This window comes from Pyrus communis, chromosome 17 (genome assembly GCF_963583255.1).
Source record: "Pyrus communis chromosome 17, drPyrComm1.1, whole genome shotgun sequence".
NCBI classification, from domain to species: Eukaryota; Viridiplantae; Streptophyta; class Magnoliopsida; order Rosales; family Rosaceae; genus Pyrus; species Pyrus communis.
Window position 1 is genome coordinate 16,834,610 of NC_084819.1, and position 23,650 is coordinate 16,858,259.

Consider the following 23,650-nt stretch of genomic DNA (forward strand, 5'->3'; position numbering starts at 1 on the left):
CAAATCCCCTTTTCTCCCACCCAACCTTATTTCTCTCTCTCTCGCCTCTCTTTCTTCTTTCTCCCTGTAACATGCATCCCTAAAATCCCAAAACCTAGAAACTCTTCCCACCTGACCTGTAATGCTCCACCTTAACCTGCCCCTTCTACAGGCCAGGGCACACCAGCGACCCCGCCACCTGCGACACCATGCACAACCCCTTGGGGTTCATGATCATCTCAACAAAATAGTATCTCGATGACGTCGATTCCACCCTCGTTGTGGAAGTCGCGGCGGAAGAGTTCACAGAACGAGTAGCAGTTGTAAATCCGGAACCCGTGGTTCATCCCCACGGCGAAGCAGGCTTGGTTTTAGTTAAAGCAGACATGGAAGAGTAACAGAGGTGAGCGAGGTGCCAGAGGGGCAGACTTCGGGGGCAAAGAGGAGAAATGAATGTTATTGTGAAGGTTGTGGCTAGAGTTAGGATTTGAGGGCGATTGTGGGTCGTGGTTGTCATCACTGGATTTAATGACAAATGTAGGGTTGTCGTCGATGGGATCAGAGAGAAAGGTTGGAGGAGGGATGAGTGGGAAGGGTTTCTGGGTTTTGGGATTTTAGGGATGTAAGTTGCAGGGAGAGAGAGAGAGAGAGAGAGAGAGAGAGAGATAGATAGAGAGAGGAGAGAGAGAGGGTTGGATGGGAGAGAAATGGATCTGGGAAGGGGGGACAAGGGTCAATGGGTCTTTTTTGGTTTTTTGTTTTTTGTTTTTAATTTTTTAATATTTAATTACTTTTTTAATAAAAATGGGTCCTGTCTCTAGTCACGTCAGCACTTAATGGAGAAGTTAACAGAAAAACTAACGGAGGTCTGACATTGGCACAGATTCGTAAGATGAGGTATGACATTGTCAATTTTAAAAGATGAGGTATGAAAGTGTCATGACACAAATAGTTAAGGTAGTTTTTTGTAATTTACCCTAACTAATAAAGGTAAGCTAATACTTTACCAGAAAGACTTAGAGGATTAGTTCATGTACATAATTATGCATGATTAGTGATTGATCAGCCGTGATTATTGTTCACACTCTACTTATATCTTTATAATTAGATTGTTCACACACATATTCATCACATATCACATATCACACATGCATATCTCTAAGATTACAATGTTTACATACTAATTCATCACCCATGCACAATTTCTCAATCACCATAAATACGTAATATCAATCCTACTTTAACCTCACCACTTTCTCATCCCATCTCAAACCCAAACTCTTAAATGCTAAACCTTTCTCACTTCAGCTTCACTCAGCGTCCCCACCTTTGATTGATGTGGACATGTCTTCGATGAGGACCAAATTTCTCTTCAAGTTGAGGGAATATCTTAACGAGGATGTTATACATTGATTTGTAATACCATTGACTCCATCTCTTGCAGAACGCAAGTGACCCAATGGCAATTGCAAAGCCAATGCAAATCCAATTTCGACACTTATAACATCCCAATTAATCTCATCTCTAAAATTTTAATGGCTTCCATTTGATGGTGGTGGTGGTGACAATCCTGTTTTGTTGTCTACCGTCAATGGTGGCCCTCATAGTCCTTTGTTACCTGTAAATGAGGTACTTGGAAATGTTGAGAACTGAGTGCCAGTTGGGATTATGCCGACCAGTTGGTTGTTTAACAGATTCATGAATGAAAGGAAACTAAGGTTTGCCAACTACGGTGGAATTTTCCCGCTCAACTTGTTATGTGACAGGTTTAAGGATTTGAGATTCCGCATGTTGCCCAATGACGATGGGATTTCACTTGTGAAAGTGTTTTTAGACAAGTTAAAGATATGTAGTGATTCAAAATCTCCCATTTCTGTAGGTATTTGTCCACTGAAATTGATGCATAAGAAGTCAATCAAGGTAAAGATAGAGATAATCTTTAGCAGATTCATCTCTAAACCTTTACTAGTAATTGTTACAGCATCCTGAATAGAAACACGTGGTAAATATGGAAAAAATCTATTTTCCCGTGCAAAACTCTTGTTTATTGTACCAGTTATATTGTACTATAGCCTTAAGGATCTTGATTACTAAGAATGATAATAATAATCTAACATGAATATTAATTAGGTAATAACTAATAAATGCAAGCATATTTGGTTACAAAAACTATCTTTTCGAAATAAATTGGGCTGGCCCATCCCGTTTATTAAGTGGATCGACCTAAGCACAGTACATCACATGTGGGCCGATTTTAAATAAATTGGCCAAGATGGGCTAACCTATTTGTCACCTTTAATAAGTACATACTGCAACTCTAATTAAGGCTATCTATATTGTACTACGGTTCCAAGGATCATGATTATTGAGAATGATAAATATCTAACGTGAATATTAGCTGGATAATAACTAATAAAGGTAAGCCAATACTCTACCGGGAAGACTTAGATGATGAGTTCATGTACATAATTATGCATGATTAGTGATTGATCAGCCGTAATTATTGTTCACACTCTAATTATATCTCTATAATTAGATTGTTCACACACATATTCATCATCTATCACGTATCACCCATGCACAACTCTAAGATTACAATTTTTACATACTAATTCATCATCCATGCACAGTTTCTCAATCACCATAAATACGTAATATCAATCATGCTTTAACCTCACCACTTTCTCATCCCATCCCAAACCCAAACTCCTAAATGCTAAACCTTTCTCATTTCAACTTCACTCAGCGTCTCTACCTTTGATTTATGTGGACATGTCCTTGGTGAGGACCAATTTTTTATTCAAGTTGAGGGAATATCTTGATGAGGATGTTATACATTGATTTGTAATACCATTTACTCCATGTCTTGCAGAACGCAAGTGACCCAATTGCAATTGCAAAGACAAATGCAAATCCTATTTTGACACTTATAACATCCCAATTAATCTCATCTCCATAATTTTTGATGACTTTCATTTGATGGTGGTGATGGTGGTGACAATCATGTTTTGTTGTATGCCGTCATCCCCCATAATCCTTTGTTACCTGTAAATGAGGTACTTAGAAATGTTAAGAACTGAGTGCCAATTGGGATTCTGCTGACCAGTTAGTTGTTTGACAGATTCATGAATGAAAGGAAACTACGGTTTGCCAACTACGTTGGAATTTTCCCACTCAACTTGTTATGTGACTGGTCTAAGGATTCAAGATTCCGCATGTTGCCTATTGACGATGGGATTTCACCTGTGAAAGCGTTTTTAGACAAGTTAAGGATAACTATTGATTCAAAATCTCCCATTTCCTTAGGTACTTGTCCGCTGAAATTATTGCATAAGAAGTTAATCAAGGTAAAGATAGAGATAATCTTTAGCAGATTCATCTCTAAACCTGTACTAGAAACTGTTACAGCATCCTGAATAGAAACACGTGGTAAATATGGAAAAAATCTATTTGCCCGTGTAAAACTCTTGATTATTGTACTAGTTATATTGTACCAGTTATATTGCATTTATTGTACCAGTTATATTGTACTATAGCCTTAAGGCTTTTGATTACTGAGAATGATAATAATCTAACGTGAATATTAATTAGGTAATAACTAATAAACGCAAGCATATTTGATCACTAGAACTGTGTCTTTGAAATAGATTTGGCTGGCTCGTCCCTTTTATTAAGTGGATAGACTTAAGCACAGTACAACACATGTGGACCGATTTTAAATAAATTGGCCAAGACAGACCAACGTATTTGACACCTTTGTTAAGTATGTACTTACTGCATCTCTAATTAAGGCTAGCTATATTGTACTACAATTCCAAGGCTCTTGATTATTGAGAATTATAAAAATCTAACGTGAATATTAACTGGATAATGACTAATAATGGTAAGCCAATACTCTACCGTGAAGACTTAGAGGATGAGTTAATGTACATAATTATGCAAAATTAGTGTTTGATTTGTTCAGCCATGCATGATCAGCTAGCGTTCACACTTCAATTATATCAGCCTTCATATATATATATATTCATCGTCCAAGCACTGATTCACAGCTACAAGAAACACCTCATTTTGCTTCTTAATCACCATAAATATGCCCTCTCTCTATCCTCCTTTTAACCCCATCTCCATTTTTCTCATTCTTTCATATATGCTTCCTGAACTCTCATTTCCTAAGCCTTCCTTAACGCTTTGAGCCCATCCTTTCAAACTTGCTTTATTTTCTTTTCCAGTGGAGATGCAAAACAGAGTACTTTTCTTCACCACCACATTTTCTCTCCTCCTCCTATTCTTACTCCCCCACCCATTGACCGTAGCTTCTGCTATTGCAGCTGCATATGCGATAGAGAAGTGTAGGTGAATTGCTGGCATGTGAACCCTGCAATGTCATAATTGGTGGATTTGTCAAAGTTGTGGAAGCTAGAAAACTAATAAGAGTCTTAATTATTATACCAGTTATATTCTACTATAGCTTTAAGGCTCTTGATTACTGAGAATGATAATAATTTAACGTGAATATTAATTAGGTAATAACTAATAAAGGCAAGCATATTTGGTCACTAGAACAATGTTTTTGAAATAAATTAGGTTGGCCCGTCCCTTTTATTAAGTGGATCGACCTAAGCACGGTACAATACATTTGGACCGATTTTAAACAAATTGGCCAAGGTGGGCCAACCTATTTGTCATCTTTATTAGGTATGTACTTACTACAACTCTAATGAAGGCTAGCCATATTGTACTATAGTTCCAAGGCTCTTGATTATTAAGAATGATAAAAATCTAATGTGAATATTAACTGGATAATGACTAATAATGGTAAGACCATACTCTATTAGGAAGACTTAGAGGATAAGTTCATGTACATAATTATGCATGATTAGTAATTGATCAGCTGTAATCATTGTTCACACTCTAATAATATCTCTATAATTAAAGTGTTCACACATATATTCATCATTCATCACCCATGCACAGCTACAAGATTATAGTATTCACATACGAATGCATCTCCCATGGAATGAGAGAAGGGCTCTTTTCCTAACATGGATTCACTTTGCGAATTTCAGGTCTTCAATGTTGTCAAGTCCGAGCTCGGGAATGTCTGCTTGGGGGTGGTTTCCTGTTCAGGCATTTTGGCCGTGGCCATGGGTGGGCCAAGTTAGGATGTCCAACTTAGCTAGAGGGATTCTCTAGCACCCAATGCAACCACTACCGTGGTACTGCCCAACCCAGGCCTTGAGCCCACTAACAGGAGGCGACGGGGAAATGCGGGTGAATTACTGGCAGGTGAACCCGACAATGGTGTAGTTGGTCAGTCGGTCAGAGTCGTGGTAGCCAGAAAACTAATAAGACTCTTGATTATTGTACTAGCCTTAAGGCTCTTAATTACTGAGAATGATAATAATCTAACGTGAATATTAATTAGGTAATAACTAATAAATGCAAGCATATTTGGTCACTAGAATTGTGTTTTTGAATTAAATTGGGCTGGCCCATCTCGTTTATTAAGTAGATTAACCTAAGCACATTACAACACATGTGGGCCGATTTTAAATAAATTGGCCAAGATGGGCTAACCTATTTGTCACCTTTAATAAGTATGTACTGCACTCTAATTAAGGCTAGCTATATTATACTACGGTTCCTAGGCTCTTGATTATTGAGAATGATAAAAATCTAACGTGAATATTAGCTGGATAAAACTAATAAAGGAAAACCAATACTCTATCGGGAAGACTTAGATGATGAGTTCTTGTACATAATTATGCATGATTAGTGATTGAACAGCCGTGATTATTATTCACACTCTAATTATATCTCTATAATTAGATTGTTCACACATATATTCATCACTTATCACATATCACCCATGCATAGCTCTAAGATTACAATGTTTACATACTAATTCATCACCCATGCAACGTTTCTCAATCACCATAAATACGTAATATCAATCCTGCTTTTACCTCACCACTTTCTCATCCCATCTCAAACCCAAACTCCTAAATGATAAACCTTTCTCACTTCAGCTTCACTCAGCGAGGACCAATTTTTTCTTCAAGTTGAGGGAATATCTTAACGAGGATGTTATACATTGATTTGTAATACCATTTACTCCATGTCTTGTAGAACGCAAGTGACCCAATTGCAATTGCAAAGCCAAATGCAAATCCAATTTCGACACTTATAACATCCCAATTAATCTCATCTCCAGAATTTTGATGACTTTCATTTGATGGTGGTGGTGGTGACAATCATGTTTTGTTGTATGCCGTCAATGGTGGCCCCTATAGTCCTTTGTTACCTATAAAGGAGGTACTTTGAAATGTTGAGAACTAAGTGCCAATTAGGATTCTGCAGTTGGTTGTTTGATAGATTCATGAATGAAAGGAAACTAAGGTTTGCCAATTACGTTGGAATTTTCCCGCTTCACTTGTTATGTGACAGGTCTAAGGATTTGAGATTCCGCATGTTGCCCATTGACGATGGGATTTGACCTGTGAAAGTGTTTTTAGACAAGTTAAGGATATGTAATGATTCAAAATCTCCCATTTCCTTAGGTACTTGTCCGCTGAAATTATTGAATGAGAAATCAATCAAGGTAAAGATAGAGATAATCTTTAGCAGATTCATCTCTAAACCTTTACGAGTAACCATTACAGCATCCTAAATAGAAACACGTGTTAAATATGGAAAAAATCTATTTGCCCGTGTAAAACTCTTGATTATTGTACCAGTTATATTGTACCAGTTATATTGCATCTCTAAAACTATTTATTATTGTACTAGTTATATTGTACTATAGCCTTAAAGTTCTTGATTTAAAGGGATAAAATCTGGAAATCAATTTGTGTTACATATGTGCATGTGTGGAGAAGGACCCTCTAACTAGTCTTTTATCCATTCAATTCACCTAATTTAGTGTCTAATCTGTTTAGTTTACAATCTGCCCAATTTAATTATTTTCATCCAAAACCAAATCCCCCTTTATTTTAGAGTGTCTAACTAGTTAGAATCTGTTTTAGATTGTGTTTTCAAGTGTTTTGAGTCAAGTTAAAACCAAAATTCGTCCACAATTGTGTTTAGAGTCAAATCTGCCCAGTTTGTGTTTTTAGGCAGTTTTGAGTGTTTTTAGCTTATTTTGAGTTGTGTGAACTTATTTTGAGTGTTTTAAGTTTAGTTAAGTGTTTTAAAGCTTAGTTTTATCTATTTGAGTCAGTTTAAAGTGTTTAGCAATCCCTCATAATCCCCGGTTTAAGAACAATCCCTACTTATATATATACTACAATTGTCAAAAAAAAAAAGGTTTAATTTGTGTGTTAAGTTAATTTTCACATCACTTCCAATGGATTCGTGATTATCTTATCAATAACCTTCTTGTCTACTCCAACAACGAGGTCAAGTTCACTAAACATCGACAGTCGGCTTTACACCAAATTCTTCAAATGTTGATTTTGTTTAGATTAGATACTTTTCTTGGTAGACTCTATTGTAGCAGCCGATATTCTTATCAATTTCCAAAAATGTTGCAACTGTGAAAATTGAAAATCCTCACAAGGTGTTGTGACATACAAAATATGTTTGGTCTTGTCAAATTTTATCAGCAGTTCTTAATGATTCTTTGAGCATAGCCTCATTTCCTTTTTGGTTAAGAAACTAGTCAATTTTGTTTGAGATGTTGAGCGTGAACAAAGTTCTGAATATTAAAGTGTTGTCTCACCTAATCACTATTCTTACACTTTTTTATGACATCGATAAATTTTGAATTCTACAGTGATGTTATATTGAATGTTTGGCTTCACACTGATGCAACATGACTAAGTGACGCGTGTGCCTCTTAACGGTTAGAACCGCATAAAGTGAACAATCCTATCTACGACATTGAGCCAATGTTTATCGTTTTACTTGAAAACCTAATGACACCCTTTTTTTGTAGAAATTTATGTGGCATGAAAGTTGGGAACGTAACTTTTTGGAGTTGGAGCATTGTCCTACTCATGCTTCCGTCCTTGCTATTCTTGACAATTATGCTGAGTTTTAGTCTCTTGTATTGCATCCTTGTCACATTTGAGGTTGTTTTCTGATGTAGCATGGAAAGGTCATCACTTATGCTCCCAAACATCTCGAACCTCACAGAGAGAAGTATCATATTCATGACCTAGAGCTAGCAACAATTTCCCTTGCTGTAAAATCTGGTGACTTTTTTTTTGCAACAAGAAGTATCACATCATTTCTGACCAAAGAAGTGGTAGTGTGTTTTCACCCATAATGTGTTGAGCCTGACACCGAAGAGGTGGATGGAACTCATCGGTGGTTTTGATTGCACTTTTAAGTATCATCTTGGTCATGCAAATGTCGTAGTTGATGCTCTTAATCAGAAATTCCATGGATAGGTTACCTCCCTCCGAGCTATCTATGTCCCACTGTTGTTTACTCTTCGAGGAATTGGCATTACTTTGGCACCCCATCCACGATGAGTATTGTCAACTCACTTCTAAGTCAAACCTATGTTAGTAGATTTCGTGTAGGAAGCCCAAAGAGTTTGATTAGTAATGGGCGAGTTTGAAGGAGCAAGTGTCGAATGATATAAGACTGGATTTAAAAGTACGAGGAGTTGGAACTCTGTTGATAAAAAAACAAATTATTTTTGCTTAAGGGTAATGAAGCTGTGAAAAAGGAAAATTTTTTATGAGGCTCATATTTTAGCGTATGCCATGCATGCTGGCAGTACTAAACTGTACCACTTTTTTTTGTCCATTTTATTACTAGTATTGAATGAATAGGATATCGTTGAATATGTGAGGAAATGTCTGATTTACTGTTAAGTGGAAGCGGAGAGATGGAAGTCATCGGGCTTATCTCAATTTCTTTCTATTCTTGTTTGGAGGTGGGAAGAAATTTCCATGGTTGTCCTTTTTTTAGGTTGTCGAGAACCTGCTGGGGATGCAAATGGAAATGGGTGAATGTCACCATACATTTCCTGTACAAACCACCTTGTACATGTGGAGACTATGATGACGTTTTGGTATTTGTTGATCAACTCACTCAATATATTATCTACCAGTCCTCAAGGACTATACTTTTAACCGCACGACAGAATTCTTCATTCTAGACTTCGTTAGACAGAAGTCTCGATTAACACTGATTTCGACCGTAATCCCAGATTCACCTTCTAGTACTGGAAGGCATTCTAGTAGGTTCATGTTTACCCTGTAACAATTCGCATCTTTTCTGAAGCAGATACACTGTTCATGAAGATCACTAAGATCTGAAAGTTTTAGCTGAGACCATCGGTCATCCAATCACCCATTAACACCCTATCAAGCAAATCATTACCACTGGTGATTGAATATCCCTAAGGTTATCATTGTAACAAGTTGTTGTGAATTTTTGGATTGGGAAAATTTCTAAGTTCCCGCTTATCAGATTACTTTAGACTACCATTTGAGTCAAGTCCGCACTCAACCATCTCGACTTGCCACCATAGGATCAAGTTAGGTACTTACGTGTATTCTTGAATCAAGGTTACGCATTCAATCCAGTTATCTTGTACTCTAGATTTGATGGACTTGTTTTGACCTTTAAATTCTTGATTGTTCTTTTAGCCTTCTCGGCATAGCCTTTCACTAAATTCGAGAGAAGTGTTCAATGAATCAGCTCGCTTAAACTTTGTGAATCACATTGTTCGGTTATATGGTGTGTCGTCACTATTGTACTTCATCTGGATGCACATTTCACTTCCAAGTCTTGTGAAGCCTTCTTGAAGGCCATGAGTACTAAGTTGTTGTCTAGTACCGCATTTCATTCTCAGATTGTTGGACAGTCTGAACGAACTATCCAGACCTTGGAGGACATGTTGTGTTCATCCATTCTGTAGTTTCAACATGATTAGAATTTGCACCGATCTTTATTGGAGTTGTTCACGATGACTTGCTATTTTTGGTTTGGGTATAACACTAATTGAGACATTGTATGAGAGATTCTACAAGCAACACTTGTTAGATAGAAGAGTATTGTGAACTGGTACTCGAAGGATCGAAATTACGATGAGGGAAACTATATGCTTCAGATGATGTTGCCTTGGAGTTGGACAGAATGGTAATTTTGCACACTTAGGAAGTTATTACTTGTTTATTGAGACAAGAATGTGTTGTCAATATTGCAGGCTGCATACTACAATATTAATGACTTATTTGTTGGTTCGCTAAGCAAGTGGCAACTAGACTATATACTTGAAGTGAGACAAGACATGAGCTATGTAGAGGAACCAATGGAAATCATCGACCGACAGGATAAAGCGCTGAGAAACAAAGTCATTCTGTTGGTAAAGGTGTTGTGGAGGAACCATGCAATCGAGGAAGCGACGTAGGAATAAAAGAACTAAGAAATCAATATTCGTACCTGTTAGTTGAGGTAGTAAATTTCGGGGATGAAATTCTCTTACGGGGGGTATATTGTAATATCCCGTCCTTATTTTCGTAATGTCCAGTGTATTTCGGTATTTTCACAATTCGTCTTTTGTGGTCTTATTTTGTGAACCACTGGGACCCACCTTGTCCCTCTCCTTTTTCTTCCTTCCCCATGACATCCCCCTCCCCTTTTATTTTTTTGAAAAGTCTCTCTAAACTCTATCTTCTCTCATTTCTCTCACTTCTCTCATCTCTCTTTCTATGTAAACAAACAACAATGTCCATACTCCCACCACAGCCCAAACCAAGTGCACCATGAGCTTTTTGTCATCCTCACGAGCCTATAACACCTAAACTCACCTCGAACTTCATTCCGGATCGTCGGGATGGAAACCTAAGTCGGGCTGCGACCTTCCAGGCCATTTTTTGGCCAAACCATTGCGAGTTAGGTATCGCGAAATGTACCATTCTCTTCATGTCATCGAGAAGTATGATTTTTGTTTTTGAATTACTCGATTTCGTTGAGTATTAAAGAAGTTAAGAACGTTTAAAGTTTACCCAGTTTCTAGCGAGTTTCCCTAGCTTTCCCGCAGACCAATCACCTTTCAGGCCATTTTCTGATCATCTTTGGCAACCATTAGGCTTTTAAATGGTACAATCTTATTCTGCACTTTCCTAGCTTCATTTTGATATATTATGGGTTGAATTTGGTTAAGAAACAAAGAAATTACAAAGCTTTGAAAATTGCTCAGATTTCCTACCAAAAACTCAGTTTCCAGTGGGTTTTTCGGCGACCGGGTTGACCCAACCTGTTGATTTCTCGATCAACGTTGACCATTGACTGGTCACCGTTGACTTTTTGTTGACTTTTTTCGGGTTTCGGCCAGGACCCTCCTAGATTAATTTCGAAATCCTGATTTTAAATCCACACGCCGTTTTCCCAAATTCAATTGTTTTAGTAGAGTTTTACTAATTGGTCCTTTTATATGCTTAGGTGCGTTTGTTAGTGGCAACCCCATCCTCTTTAGTTCAAACGGCTCTTCGGCAACAGAGTATCTGTGAGTGGACCCCCTCCAAAATGCATGATTTTATTGCTAGAAATGCATACATGAAAAACATGATTTTATGAGTACGTTTTATGAAATGTTTATTGATTTATCAGATTTACGCTATATGAAATATCATGCTTTATCGAATTTACGTTCTTTGAAATGTTTATGATATTATATACTTGAACATGGTTTATGATGATGATTTGAGCTAGAACGCTCCTATGATTTTATGACATGATGCTTGAGCTATTGAGCTCAGATGAGATATATGTTGAAAATATTATGTTTATGTTTGATGTGCTTACTTAGTGGATATTCATTTATATATGTGCCTTCGGGCGGGAGATATAGTGTCTTCGGACGGAAGATTTATATATGCCTTCGGGCTGGCGATGTAGTGCCTACCGGCGGAAGATTTATATATTGCCTTCGAGCAGGTGATGTAGGGCCTATGGGCAGAAGATTTATATATTGCCTTCAGGTGGGTGATATAGGGCCTTCTGGCGATTGTTATACCACTACTAAGCACACTATATACGATAAATGTTTTAAGAAAGGCTTTATGGCATGCTAAGGTTTTCTGAAAACCTATTACTTATTAGCTATATGAGTTTTTCTAAAACCTGGGGGTTATTACGTTTGAAGAGTAATTGTTTTAGTATTACTTATATACAAACTTGGCCCACTCATGTTTTGTTTTGCGCCCCCTTCAAGACCTAGGAACGAAGCATACGACCCGAGTTACGAGGCATTTCCATATCAATGAATTTGTGTCTTCCTTTTTGAGTAGGACATCTCTTGTAATCGCACTTTCTAATTTCCTTCCGCTTGTATTTCAAATTAGTAGTATGCTCTGAACATGTTATGCTATATCACTTTTAATTTGTCGGCAGTTGATTCCTATATTATATTGCGTGGTTATGCGCGAAATTTATATGCATGTTTCACATGTTTTTGGCATATGCATTCATTAAATGGCTTGTGTTACCCTCAGGTATCGGCCAACACGTGGCCATCTCGTTGTGTCACCCTCAGGGCGTGTTAGATTAGTATTAGAGCTTAGTTAGTTTAGTGCATACTGAGGATCTTCTTTTACTCTAGTAGTGTGTCGGCCTTGATATCATTTGGATGTCACAGCATCCGTATTTGTCACCTTTTGGCGTAGCTGTGCAAACCTTATTTTGTCTGAATGGTCACATCTTAGTCTAAGTACAAAAATTTGTGTTGAGATTGTGCCTCATCAATGACGAAATGGAATTATGGATGACTTTCAACAACGGACATATACTCTACAACATGCATTCCCTAGGAATGGCGGGCAAGGTCGGATTTACATTGGGGTGATGTCAATGACGTTTCCAAATAATTCCAGGTAAAACCCTATTTAGCTGTTAAGAAGGAATTTTAGACCAAATTTTACAACATTTTAGCTTCAAAAATTGGACCCTCGCACTCCTATTGAATAATCACGAACCAGCTCTCTTTTTTTCTTTTTTGGGACAAAATGTTCACTGTTAAATAAGCAGCTGAATACACCATGACCAATCAATAGATCTCTCAATGCATATGCACAGAGGAACTACTAACCAAGCACATGCTTGACTACCAAAAAACCTGCATGTTTGTTAAACTAAATACAACCCTAGCCATTCTCTGGAGTTTAACTCGCTTTTTTTGTTAGATTCTCCAACAGGGAAGCAAGTGCAATCCGGCAACTCAGTGCGAAAAAGCCCCCACTGGACCGGAGTTGGCGGAAAAGAACTATAAATAGGAATGATGGGCCTCCTTGATTCCTTGCTAGTTAGTACGTTACAAGACATCCAACATTCATCTGCATCATGGTTCAAGCAAAGTGAGAGGGAGGGCAAACGCAGGCAGAATTCTCCATAGAAGAAACGCCTCTCCCCCTCCCCCTCCCTCCCCCCTTTGCCGGGAATAAAAACGAAACAAAAGAAAATCTGAATAGCGAGACACAAAGCTAGCTGTTACCTGAAGAGAAAAAAGCATGCATGTCATGTGGTATTCCTATCCAAGCTAATGTTACGTAAACATCAATCTCCCTTATAAAGAAGAGCAGGAAGATACAATGCGTCCAGTATTTCTGAACTCTCCACCAAAAGAGGCTATTTGCCCACTAGTACAGTAAGAAGAGGTCTGTTTTTCTTTTCTTTCTTTTTTTTCAAGTCCCTCATACTCCTCATTTTCTGTTATAAATTAAAATTTACCAAAGCGGCTGTACATTCGGGGTGGGATACAGACCCCTGCTATGAGGCCTCAACACAGATGGCTTTCCAACACCGTCCCCCGTTCCCTTCACAGAGCATTCATCCCATTCCTTTCCGCTGGAAAAACAAAAACCAAATCAAAAACAAAAATTAGATCACCATTATCCACTTGAAGGCATTTTCAAACGATGAATTCTATTTAACATTGAAATAGCACGACAAAGTTCAAACCAATCAAACACACAATCAAAGCAATGAATTCTATTTAACTTTGAAATGACACGAACAATCCAAACCAAGGAACCCCATGACTTGGTTACAAGCTGCATAAATCTACTCTGTTGTCCAACCATTCAAAACAAACTTATACTGGCTGGCTATTATAAGGGGTATCAAGAGACAACTTTAATTGATTTTTCAACTCTGGGGTTGCTATGGGATCAGTGAAACCCCCTTACATTCATTCATCCAATGGGAAGGTTTGGCAAATAAACAAAAATATAAGCCATTTAAAGAAAAAAATTACTCCTACAACAACATAACAACTAAAACATCAAGCTATATACTGTGCACACATCCAAACCCTTTTTCAGCACATTAGAACTCCAACGTCCACCATAGTTTTGGATTACATTGCAAGAACTGGAAAAAAAAGTGTAGATATTTCAACTTGCCCTTCGGGATTCATTATTGTTTCTAAAGTTCTAATGTCCACCCTAGTGTTGTAATGGATATATTGCAAGAACGGGAAAAAATGAAAAAAGTGTAAACCTTTTAACTTTCCCTTCTTGGTTCATTGTTGTTTTTAGTTGACATTCTTTGCTTCAGGCAAGTACAAATAATCCCAAGTCCTAACCTTTACACACTACTATTTCACAACAGTAACCCCGCCATAATTATTGATTAGTCTATAAAAGCTCTATGAAGGACATAAAAAGCAACTTTTAGAAACTAACAATTAAAAATACAGAGGATGAGGTGCGATGCACTTACTTTGACCACCCGTTTGCTTGAGACAGCTCAAATGGATGGTTTCCAGTAGCTCTGATGGTACTCCCAAAAATCAGTTCATTCTTAGTAGTTTCGCCCGGAGGTCTGAGAGGACAATGGTTTTCAGCAGTTGACAATGGAGGAAAAAAGGCTTTCTGCAACCAAGGATCATGATCACTGGAACCAGTAACAGGGCTAAAAGTTCCGCCATTCTGGCCATTGCCAAGAAAAATGCTCTGATTCTTAGGAGATTGAGAGCCAGAAACAACCTGATCTTCTGAAGTAAATAGTGATACTGATGAAGGGTGTGTGAGATCATCCTTGTTTGATCTGTTTAGTTCTGGAGGCAAAAACCAGCTTGGAGAGCCACCTGCAAAACCTAGACCATCGTGACCAAGAGGACAACTGTTCCACATTTGCCACGTTCCCTTATCATTTGCATTTGCATCATCCAGGGGTGAAGCATGCATATCTTGGGCCTTTGGGGTACTAGGGAAGCGACTAGAGTTATTATGCTTTTCTCGTGACATTGGTGACTCAATTGGAGATGGCTTGTTCACTTCAGAAGAAGCAGGTCCATTCTTCAATGTGCGAGACCTCTCCAATCCCATATCTTTCACAAAACCAGTCCCCATGTCCAATTGAAAATTATCAAGTGACTCAGAAACAGGCCCAAGCAAGGATACTGGATCAGGGACGTAACATGGGTCTTCAAAAAGCTCTGGCTCCTCAGGTATACGTTCATGATGCCCTTCACCAATGCGAGGAAGTATGGGATCAATTGCAGGTGAAAAACCTAAACTGCTGCTAGTAGATGCTTTTGGATAGGTAGTTGATAAAACGAATGGTGATGGCAGCCCAAAGTTGATTGGATTATCAAATGATTGTACTGACGAGGACTGACCAGATAACTGAGGACTTTGAACTTCTGTCTGAGACTTTGCATTTGGTCTACTTATTACATTTACACTAGATGATGAAGGCACGGAAGATGAACGAGTAAACAATTGCTGCCATGATTTTTTGGGTGCAGTCCCTGTCTGTGGTTCTGAGTGAACCTGCATCGAATGCATCACAATGTAAAATTTATTGTATACATCTAAATTTTGTTATAACACACCTAATATTATTATCATTTATGTGGCAACAGGAGTTGAAATTAGTGTTTCACTTTTGTAGATTTTTGGGTTGACGTTCCAAGGAGGAGCCTGAATCTACTTAAGTTACAAAACTGTTGAACTTGATACAATCACATTTTTAATGCTCAGAAAGGCAAGGCCAACCTAATAGATGAATGGCATAATGAAGAAACTCAAGTGGATGGACCACGGACATGAAAATTTTAGTATAAAAATTCTACCTTCAGACTGAGGCAGGCTACTGATAACATATTTAAAGTTATATGAAAACACATATAAAGAAAATGAGGTATAAGGAAAGAAACTTACAGGGCGGTGGACGCTCTTATCATCTCCATTCATAAAAGGTCTCGCAGCTACGCGCTCAGGTGGATATAAGTCTCTCTTCTGGGCATAAATATGGACATGATCTACAGAACTGCTAGATTGGGTTTCTTTTGTCACTGCAGTATTAGCACCCTTTCCAAAGAAACTACCACCACCAAAGGCCTTTGAAGAATTAAAAATTGTACCCCTCATACGGTCCAGGTACCTAGATCCAGCATTTCCCTGAATAAAATTGTTTGTATATGAACTTTTTACACTATGCCCCGTCTCTGTGCTTTGTCCCTTAAGAAAATCTACCCCTGATTTCAGAAGTTCGTGGCGGTCAATATCACTCTTCTTGTCAAAGTCCCGCTTTCGTTCACTTTCCTTACCTGCTCTCTTTTCCAGCTCTTCTGCTTCAGAGTTGCTCTTGCTAGAACCCTTGTCCTTCTCTTTCCTTCTTTCCTGTCGTTTCTTTTCTGCTTCTCTCTTAGTATCTTTTTCCCTTGCAGGTGGTGATGATTTCCCACGTTCAGCTTCCTTTTTCTCATCCCTAATTCTCCTGCGTTCCTCCACCAACCTTGCAACTTCCTCCCTCTGCTTTCTTTCTTCCTCCTCTAAAAGCTCCTTCTCTATCCTAGCCTGTCTCTTCTCTTCAGCTTTTCTGCGAGCCTTTTCTCCTCTACTCTCATTCAAGTTGGCCCCATTCTCGCCCCTTTTGGCCGATCCATTATGGTCTGTGTCAGATGCATCATCTTCCCCTGATGTACTAATCCTAAAAAGCTTTCTCCAAAGCCATCTAACACTCAAGAAAAAAGAAGTTAGTAGCTTGCAAGCAAAATTAACAACACCTGAATACGACTTCTCTGCCAAACAACTCTCATCCCCTCCAAAAACACTGCTCCCGTCCTTTCTGCAATAACTAGACTTCCCAGTAATAGAACCACCGACCCAATTTCCATTCTCCAACGAATCTTGACCGTACATCGACCCATTTTCAGACCACACCTTTCCAGTCAATATCCTTCCAACCTTTTCAACTAACACTTTGATGATCCCAGAATTCGAGAGTCCCATCCCGGGCACAGGTAAGTCTAAAACTGGTCTCTTTGACATATGCCCACAATACGAACACATAAACCGACCACCGCCAGGATTCTGATCCCTATACGGAGTCTTGCAGTTTCGACACCGCCTCGTTGCTGTTTTCCTCAGCTTGTGCAACTCTATTGCCTCAAACCTTTTCCTCTCTCTAAGCATTGCATTCCTCCGCACCCGCCAAGCCGAAAGCTGAGGCATCAAAACCTCATACCAGAAGAGAGTAACCAAGAGCACAACAACACAAGCGAGTCTAGGCGAAGTTATCTCAAATCGGAAAGCTGGTGGTAGAAGCTGAGAGAGACCCCATAGTCCTATTAATGGAATAACTAACCAAGGAAGCATCGTAGCAACCCGGCGAGACCACTTCTGAATCACACAAAGTATACACATTATCCTCTAGCATACGCCTATCTTTCCCCCCGGACTTGAATTTCGACAAATTAAAAAACCCTAAGATTCTCACACAGCAAACTTCCCGAAGCAATAATGCTCCCAATAGTAAACCCTAACACTAATATCCCGCTCAAATCGAACAGCAAGACACCAAATTTCTCAACGTTTCCAAGAACCCTAGAAACAACTAAAATCTCGAACCCTTCAAGATACAGAAGAGCACGGAAAAAGACAATTCACCATTAATGGTTTGAGCAGCACCCAAAAAAGCTCAAAAATTCAATCAAATGTTAGGGTTTTCAAGATTCCGAGCTGCCCGTCAATCAAATGGGTTCAGCAATCCGGAGACTTACAGATTCGAAGAGCATGCCGTATTGGGAATGAGGGCAAAGTTTCGGTAGGCTAATCGGAGCCGCCGCTGCCGTCGCTTTGGAAAGGGTTTGGGATCCGGATTCGGGTCGCACCGGCCGTTGAGCTCGTTTTATCGTTTTCGTTGCAAAACAGCAACAAGAAACTCCGATGATGGAGAGAAAGCAGAGAGACGGAAAAGAAAATGCGAGATTGCGAGGAAAACAAATTATATAACCAACGGGTGGACCCGGTCTGACCGGAAGTGAACCGGGCTTTAAATGGTCGGTTTGGTCATGTTGATAGGTTTTTAGTGATTAGTCCCATGTCTTATCATTAAGCTAAAATGGCTTGCAAACAATTTTTGACATAAGTATATAGAAAATCTGGGTTTAATTTGAGGGGCAGGGTTGATTAATTGTGGAAGTAATTAAGTAAAATTAAGTAGCAGGACATCAGAGTTCAAATTTTTTGTATCCGTCCTACATCAATCAATGATAAAGATTACAAAAATATCGCACAAACAATAGGTGCAGAAGATTTGATGTTTGCTTATTGATGGGGGCATTTAAGGAAAGCGAGATTAGCATGTGAAATGTCTTTTACAAGCCAAATTAATTACTTAATTACATCAAGTCAAACTTTGCCTGCCAAATTGTCAAAGTGAAGGGGGTCTTGGGCTCCAAGGAGGTCAGATTTTGACTCAAATCTGAAGAGGAGGGCAGCTCTTTTAGGATAAAGATGAGAGGAAATCTTGGGACACATTTTTTGACGTGAGTTTTATCAAATAATTGTTAGGGAGACTGAAATTTATGTGGATATAATTCGTATTTTTGTCTTTAGCTTTGGATAATTGACTACAAAATTTTGGAATGTAGAAGTAACTAATTTTATTTGAACTTACATCTCAAATCACAAAAAAAAAAAAGTTTACTTGATCTACAAGTTTTGTGATCACAGTCAGTTATTAGATATTAAAGATTTTTTCTTTAATTTGGTTTTTTTTTTTTCCTTTTTTTGTGACAGTAGTTGTGAAGCCCACGCGATTATTCAATTGTTTACTAAGTGTCAATGGAAAAATTATCGCTAGCCGCCTGACACCTTCATATGGTTGTGATTTGAGCATTAAGGACATGTTGTTTGGAAAAGGAAAAAAAAAATGTAAACGAGTGACGAGTCATAGTCGAATAAATAGGCTATACGTACCTAGTTTTCTTATTCCCTCTTTGCTTCTCCTAAATTACTCCAAACCAAAAAGAAGGTACATATATAACTAACCAAATCTTGCAAGTCGACTTATATTGCATTATTGTCCCTTCTCTCATCACAATGTCACCAAAACTATCAAACTAAAACTCACCATTCCCTAACACATACCCAACTCAAGAAAACGCGAAATAAATACAGTAGCTAGTTCACTAGCTAGTTGTAGTAGATCTCGTGCCACTCTTCTTTCCAAATTCGAATCTCCGTGCTTGTACTATCTAAATTCGAATGACAAATTAGATCGTCATATATTTTTTTTTTAATTACAAATTTATATTCTAGAAGCTGCCTAAGCCGGCAAAAACAGTCTGAAAGGCCATTGCCATGGTTTGAAACTATCAACGGAAAATCTAAAATAATTGGTCAAGGTTATTCCAAATTGATTTTATATTAGCAGACAATCTGTTAATTTTATATTCGCTAACGCACTAAACACGAAAACAAATTGAAATATTTCCTCATCGAAGTGAAACTATTCAAGAATTTCCTCAAGAATAAAGTTTGGCTCCTCAAAGACTTTAAAAATACTTTGTTGCTTTATAGACCTTCGTGTTTGTGATCGGAATCGTTCATATTATAAATTATTATGTAAAAGTTATCTCTACAAAAAATATCGTTCAGTGAACAAACTGTATCAGAGAATATACGGTTCATAATACTTTCACTTCTTCCGATTGGCTGTTTTTATACAGTTCAAAGTTTAGACTAAATAATGCTATATTTTATTAATTTTTTGCAAAAATGATATTTACAAAGTAATTTCGAATATTAACATTTCCGATGATAACCGACAAGAATGAAATTCCGTAAATAGGTCGGAAAATATTTTGTAGATGAAAAAAGTGATACCGTTCAGTTCCTAAACTCCATTAGTAGTACTTCTAGATTCCCTTCCTTCCCCATCGTACTAGTGAAAAGGAAAACGTAAGGACAACCATTAAAGCAGGCCAAGCGAGAACTCCTACAATCTACAAGTGCCAAGTTGAATCTACTCTGAACTAGCAGCCCCTTTTGTCCAAATGAATGAGCAGTTTGTAGCACAAGACAAATTCAGGTGAGCCCATAATCATTACATCGGCCTCAATGGGCTTACACCTAAAAGCCCATTACATTTTAGTCCCAGCCAATTTTTTTCTTTTTGGTCTAGTTCCTAGTCCTTTTTGATTGCTAATTAATTGGGTTTGCAATTGAACTGGCCGGTTGCGAGGTAAGTCCAATTGTAAAGAAACCACAGAATGGTTCATTAGCTAATTAATTTTTTTTTTTTCTTATACAAGTGATGTTGATGGTAAGAGAGGGCGAATCAGCTTAATTTTTTTTTATGGTATTAGAGTAAGTTATTTTTTGTATAAAGTTAAACAGCATGCATGCTCTACGTCACCAGATTTGTGTTATTCACGTGCACACATGAATGAGCGTGTTGAAAGTATGAATCCTACATTGGAAAAAGAATGGACTTTGCATGTGCTTATAAGTAATTGAGTCATTCCTCGTACTGCTAATTAGTTTTATAGTGAAATTTCAACTTTCTTTAATTAGCTTAAAAAAATATTGACAAGCTCCTTTTTCTTTGACCGGATTTTTCTTCTTTAAGATTTTTTTTATGGAATGAGGTTTTACTTTTCACATTCCTCATGTTTGTAATATTTTTCTTTATCGATGAAATTCAATCTCTTTGAATTTTAAAAAATAATTATTGGTGAGGCAGTATGATTCATCAACATTCAACAATGCCACACCCACATAAGTTTCATAATAAGCATATATATAAGACTGAAATGTAAGTCCTAGCTAAGCCTTTGAATATGGGAATACTTATTTGAAACGAAAATTCTCTTTCCACCATTCTATGTGCAACACGTGTGTGGTCCAAAGGAAAATAACAATATTGCAAATAAAAAATAAAGAATTATCCAAACCAACCAAAAGGCATGGAAATGGACATTGCCGATTAAGCATCTTCAATGGACAAGAGCCAGGAGAAAGGGATGAGACCAACCATATATTTGATTTGCAACAACAGCTTTTACTAGGTACTGATAAAAGGACATGTCAATATATGAGTGTATATATACGTAGGAAGAGAGGAGCTCTCAAGCCTTATCCAACTAGTATTTTAATACGAGACTAACAACTCGTTTGAGTCTATTCCACAGTTTAATTTCAAGATCCGAACTGTTCAAATTTTTGGATATCATTACTAGAAACTTCATTCGAATATGAAATCATTTAGCTCTTTAATTCTTCTTGTGAATATTTCATGGTTTATCGAGAACTCTATCTTCATCTATTTGTCATGTCACAATGAGAAAAAACGGCGTCTAGTTTTAGTGAATTTTTGCATGAATGATCTTTTAGTGATAACCTAAAAAATGAGTGGTTCATATTATAATTGATATCGGTTAATAAGTCCAAACAAGTAGTTAGTATCGTGCTAAAATATTAACTAGTTAGCACTTGAGCGCTCTTATATGTATATATATGTATGATTATTTTACGGCATTTGCCTAAACCATTTGCCACATCTTAATACCTAGAAGTGGCAAATCAACCTACTGGGTTGTTAATGGGTATCTGTTAAGACCTTGTTTAATTTAATATCATCATTATATAAGGATGAGATTAGTAATGATGATGATGTTCTAAGATGAAATTAAACTAAACGGATCTTAATAGATACTCATTAACAACTCAATGAGTTGATTTGCCACTTCTACTAATACCTAGACTTAAAATCTCGATGATGACACAAATGTTGGAGGCAAAGTTCAACATAATTCACCAAAGGACACATAGTTTGTTCAAAAAAGTTGTATATTCACAAATGTAGCACATTAGAGCATGTTTGTTTCCCTTCACTAGCCCTCACTGGACTGGACTAATCAATCCAGTCCCTTATCTTTCGCGCCTTCTCCTTCCTCGCCTTCTTCTTCCTCGCCTTCTCCTTCCTCGTCGCACCTTTGCCCTCTCGATCGTCTTCAGCTCCCTTGTCGGTTTCCAGTCGCGTACTCTGCGTTCGCTACCAAAGATCTCCTCAAGTGGGCGGATTAGCACTGCGAGTGAAATATTGTCATCTGTCTGGTTGCTCAGGGCCTCACCGTTAGCGGCTCCAACTACACCTCCAGGCAACGGTCAAATTCGAACTCCCACCATCTCAGTTACGCTTCCCTTCCTTTCTCTCTCTACTCTCTAAACTCTTTTATCTATCAAAGTCTCAAAATTCAACTTGCCTGATAAATTGAGTGATGGTAATTTTGATTCAATTTCGAACTTGTGAAGTTGCAACTCCAAAAAGGGCAGCAACGCCTTGCCATGCAGCTCCAGCTCCATCACCGACCACCGTCTTCAGCCTCCACCAACTTGCTAATCAGGTTTGTGTTAATTGGGTTTGATAAAATTATGTTAATCAAGATTTTATTAATTTTTGGATTACAATTTGGCACTTGGAGTGGATTGTGGAGGTAATTTTTGGTTCTTTGCTCAATGTACTTCAAAGGTGTATCGTCACTTTTGAAAGATGCTTTGGTTTAGTGTTCTGGTCCTGATCTTAATGCATCATGCGTGTGCTGCTATTGCCCCAACTTTTTGAACCTCAACTTACTTAACTAGTATGCAGCAAGTTTGGTCATAGATTAATGGATTCACGATTCATCTCTTATATATTGCATAAGAATATCCGGGTCTCGTTTTCTGTGAGGTTTTAAACAATCTAGCTTATGTTTATGTCATGCGGAATATATTTTTCGTAATTGAAGCTTGCTTAATGCTTGATTGCGTTGTTGACTGCAGAACTCGCCGTGCGATCCATGCTCGACACGCTGCTGCTTGCACTGGTGCCCTTTGTGCCATGAGCACAGGGAGATGAAGGGATAACCCCAAAGATGTTGGGTTTAGTCGCACTACAGTGTAACATTGGTCAATTGAAGGTAAGATGCCTTAAATAAGTTATTTGAGTATTATACAATCGTACTTCTTCAGGTTTTTGTTATATGGAAACATTACATATTTATGGCATCAACTTGTATCCACCAGTGTTCTTTTTCTCAGCCAAGGAAAATTGTTCGAAATTGCAACACTGTTGGGAACTTGTTTTTCTAGAGGCCACAATTGGTGAAAGGAAATTTGCAACTGTTGTCCGTGGATTAACTTTTTTCTTTTTCTTGCTGCAGCTGCTGCTCCACTGTTATTAACAGATGTTAGTGGTGATTGTTGGTCGTTGGGAGAAGGTGAAATCTATTGCTGAGCTACCTCAACTCTCTTCAGAACCCAAGGCAGCCAGCAACCACTGAAAGCCAATTGCCGTGTACACTCAAAATGTTGCAGAGTGCAGGAAGTTATGGATTTTCTGAGTTCTGAAAGCGAATTGAGAGTGCTGCAAATCGGAAATGATGTTACACGAGGATGTGTCTTCGGGGCCAAGGAAGCGAAGGACGACACATTTT

The 23,650-nt window shown here is 38.0% G+C and overlaps 1 protein-coding gene and 1 long non-coding RNA gene across 2 annotated transcripts; one reads left to right on the forward strand and one right to left on the reverse strand.

The window, feature by feature from the left end:
• Positions 1-13,425: 13,425 nt before the first annotated feature.
• On the reverse strand, positions 13,426-18,146 carry LOC137723133 (stress response protein NST1-like). Its single transcript, XM_068462304.1, has 3 exons — positions 16,104-18,146; positions 14,659-15,713; positions 13,426-13,782 (listed from the first exon to the last, which is right to left on the reverse strand). The coding sequence occupies exons 1-3, from the start codon at positions 17,589-17,591 to the stop codon at positions 13,662-13,664; spliced, it is 2,664 nt and encodes an 887-aa protein (XP_068318405.1). The 5' UTR covers positions 17,592-18,146; the 3' UTR covers positions 13,426-13,661.
• A 4,231-nt stretch (positions 18,147-22,377) lies between these two features.
• LOC137721790 (uncharacterized) lies at positions 22,378-23,644 on the forward strand. The gene is made up of 3 exons (XR_011066718.1): positions 22,378-22,579; positions 22,998-23,134; positions 23,378-23,644. It is a non-coding gene; the product is annotated as an uncharacterized lncRNA (long non-coding RNA).
• The last annotated feature ends 6 nt before the right edge of the window (positions 23,645-23,650 follow it).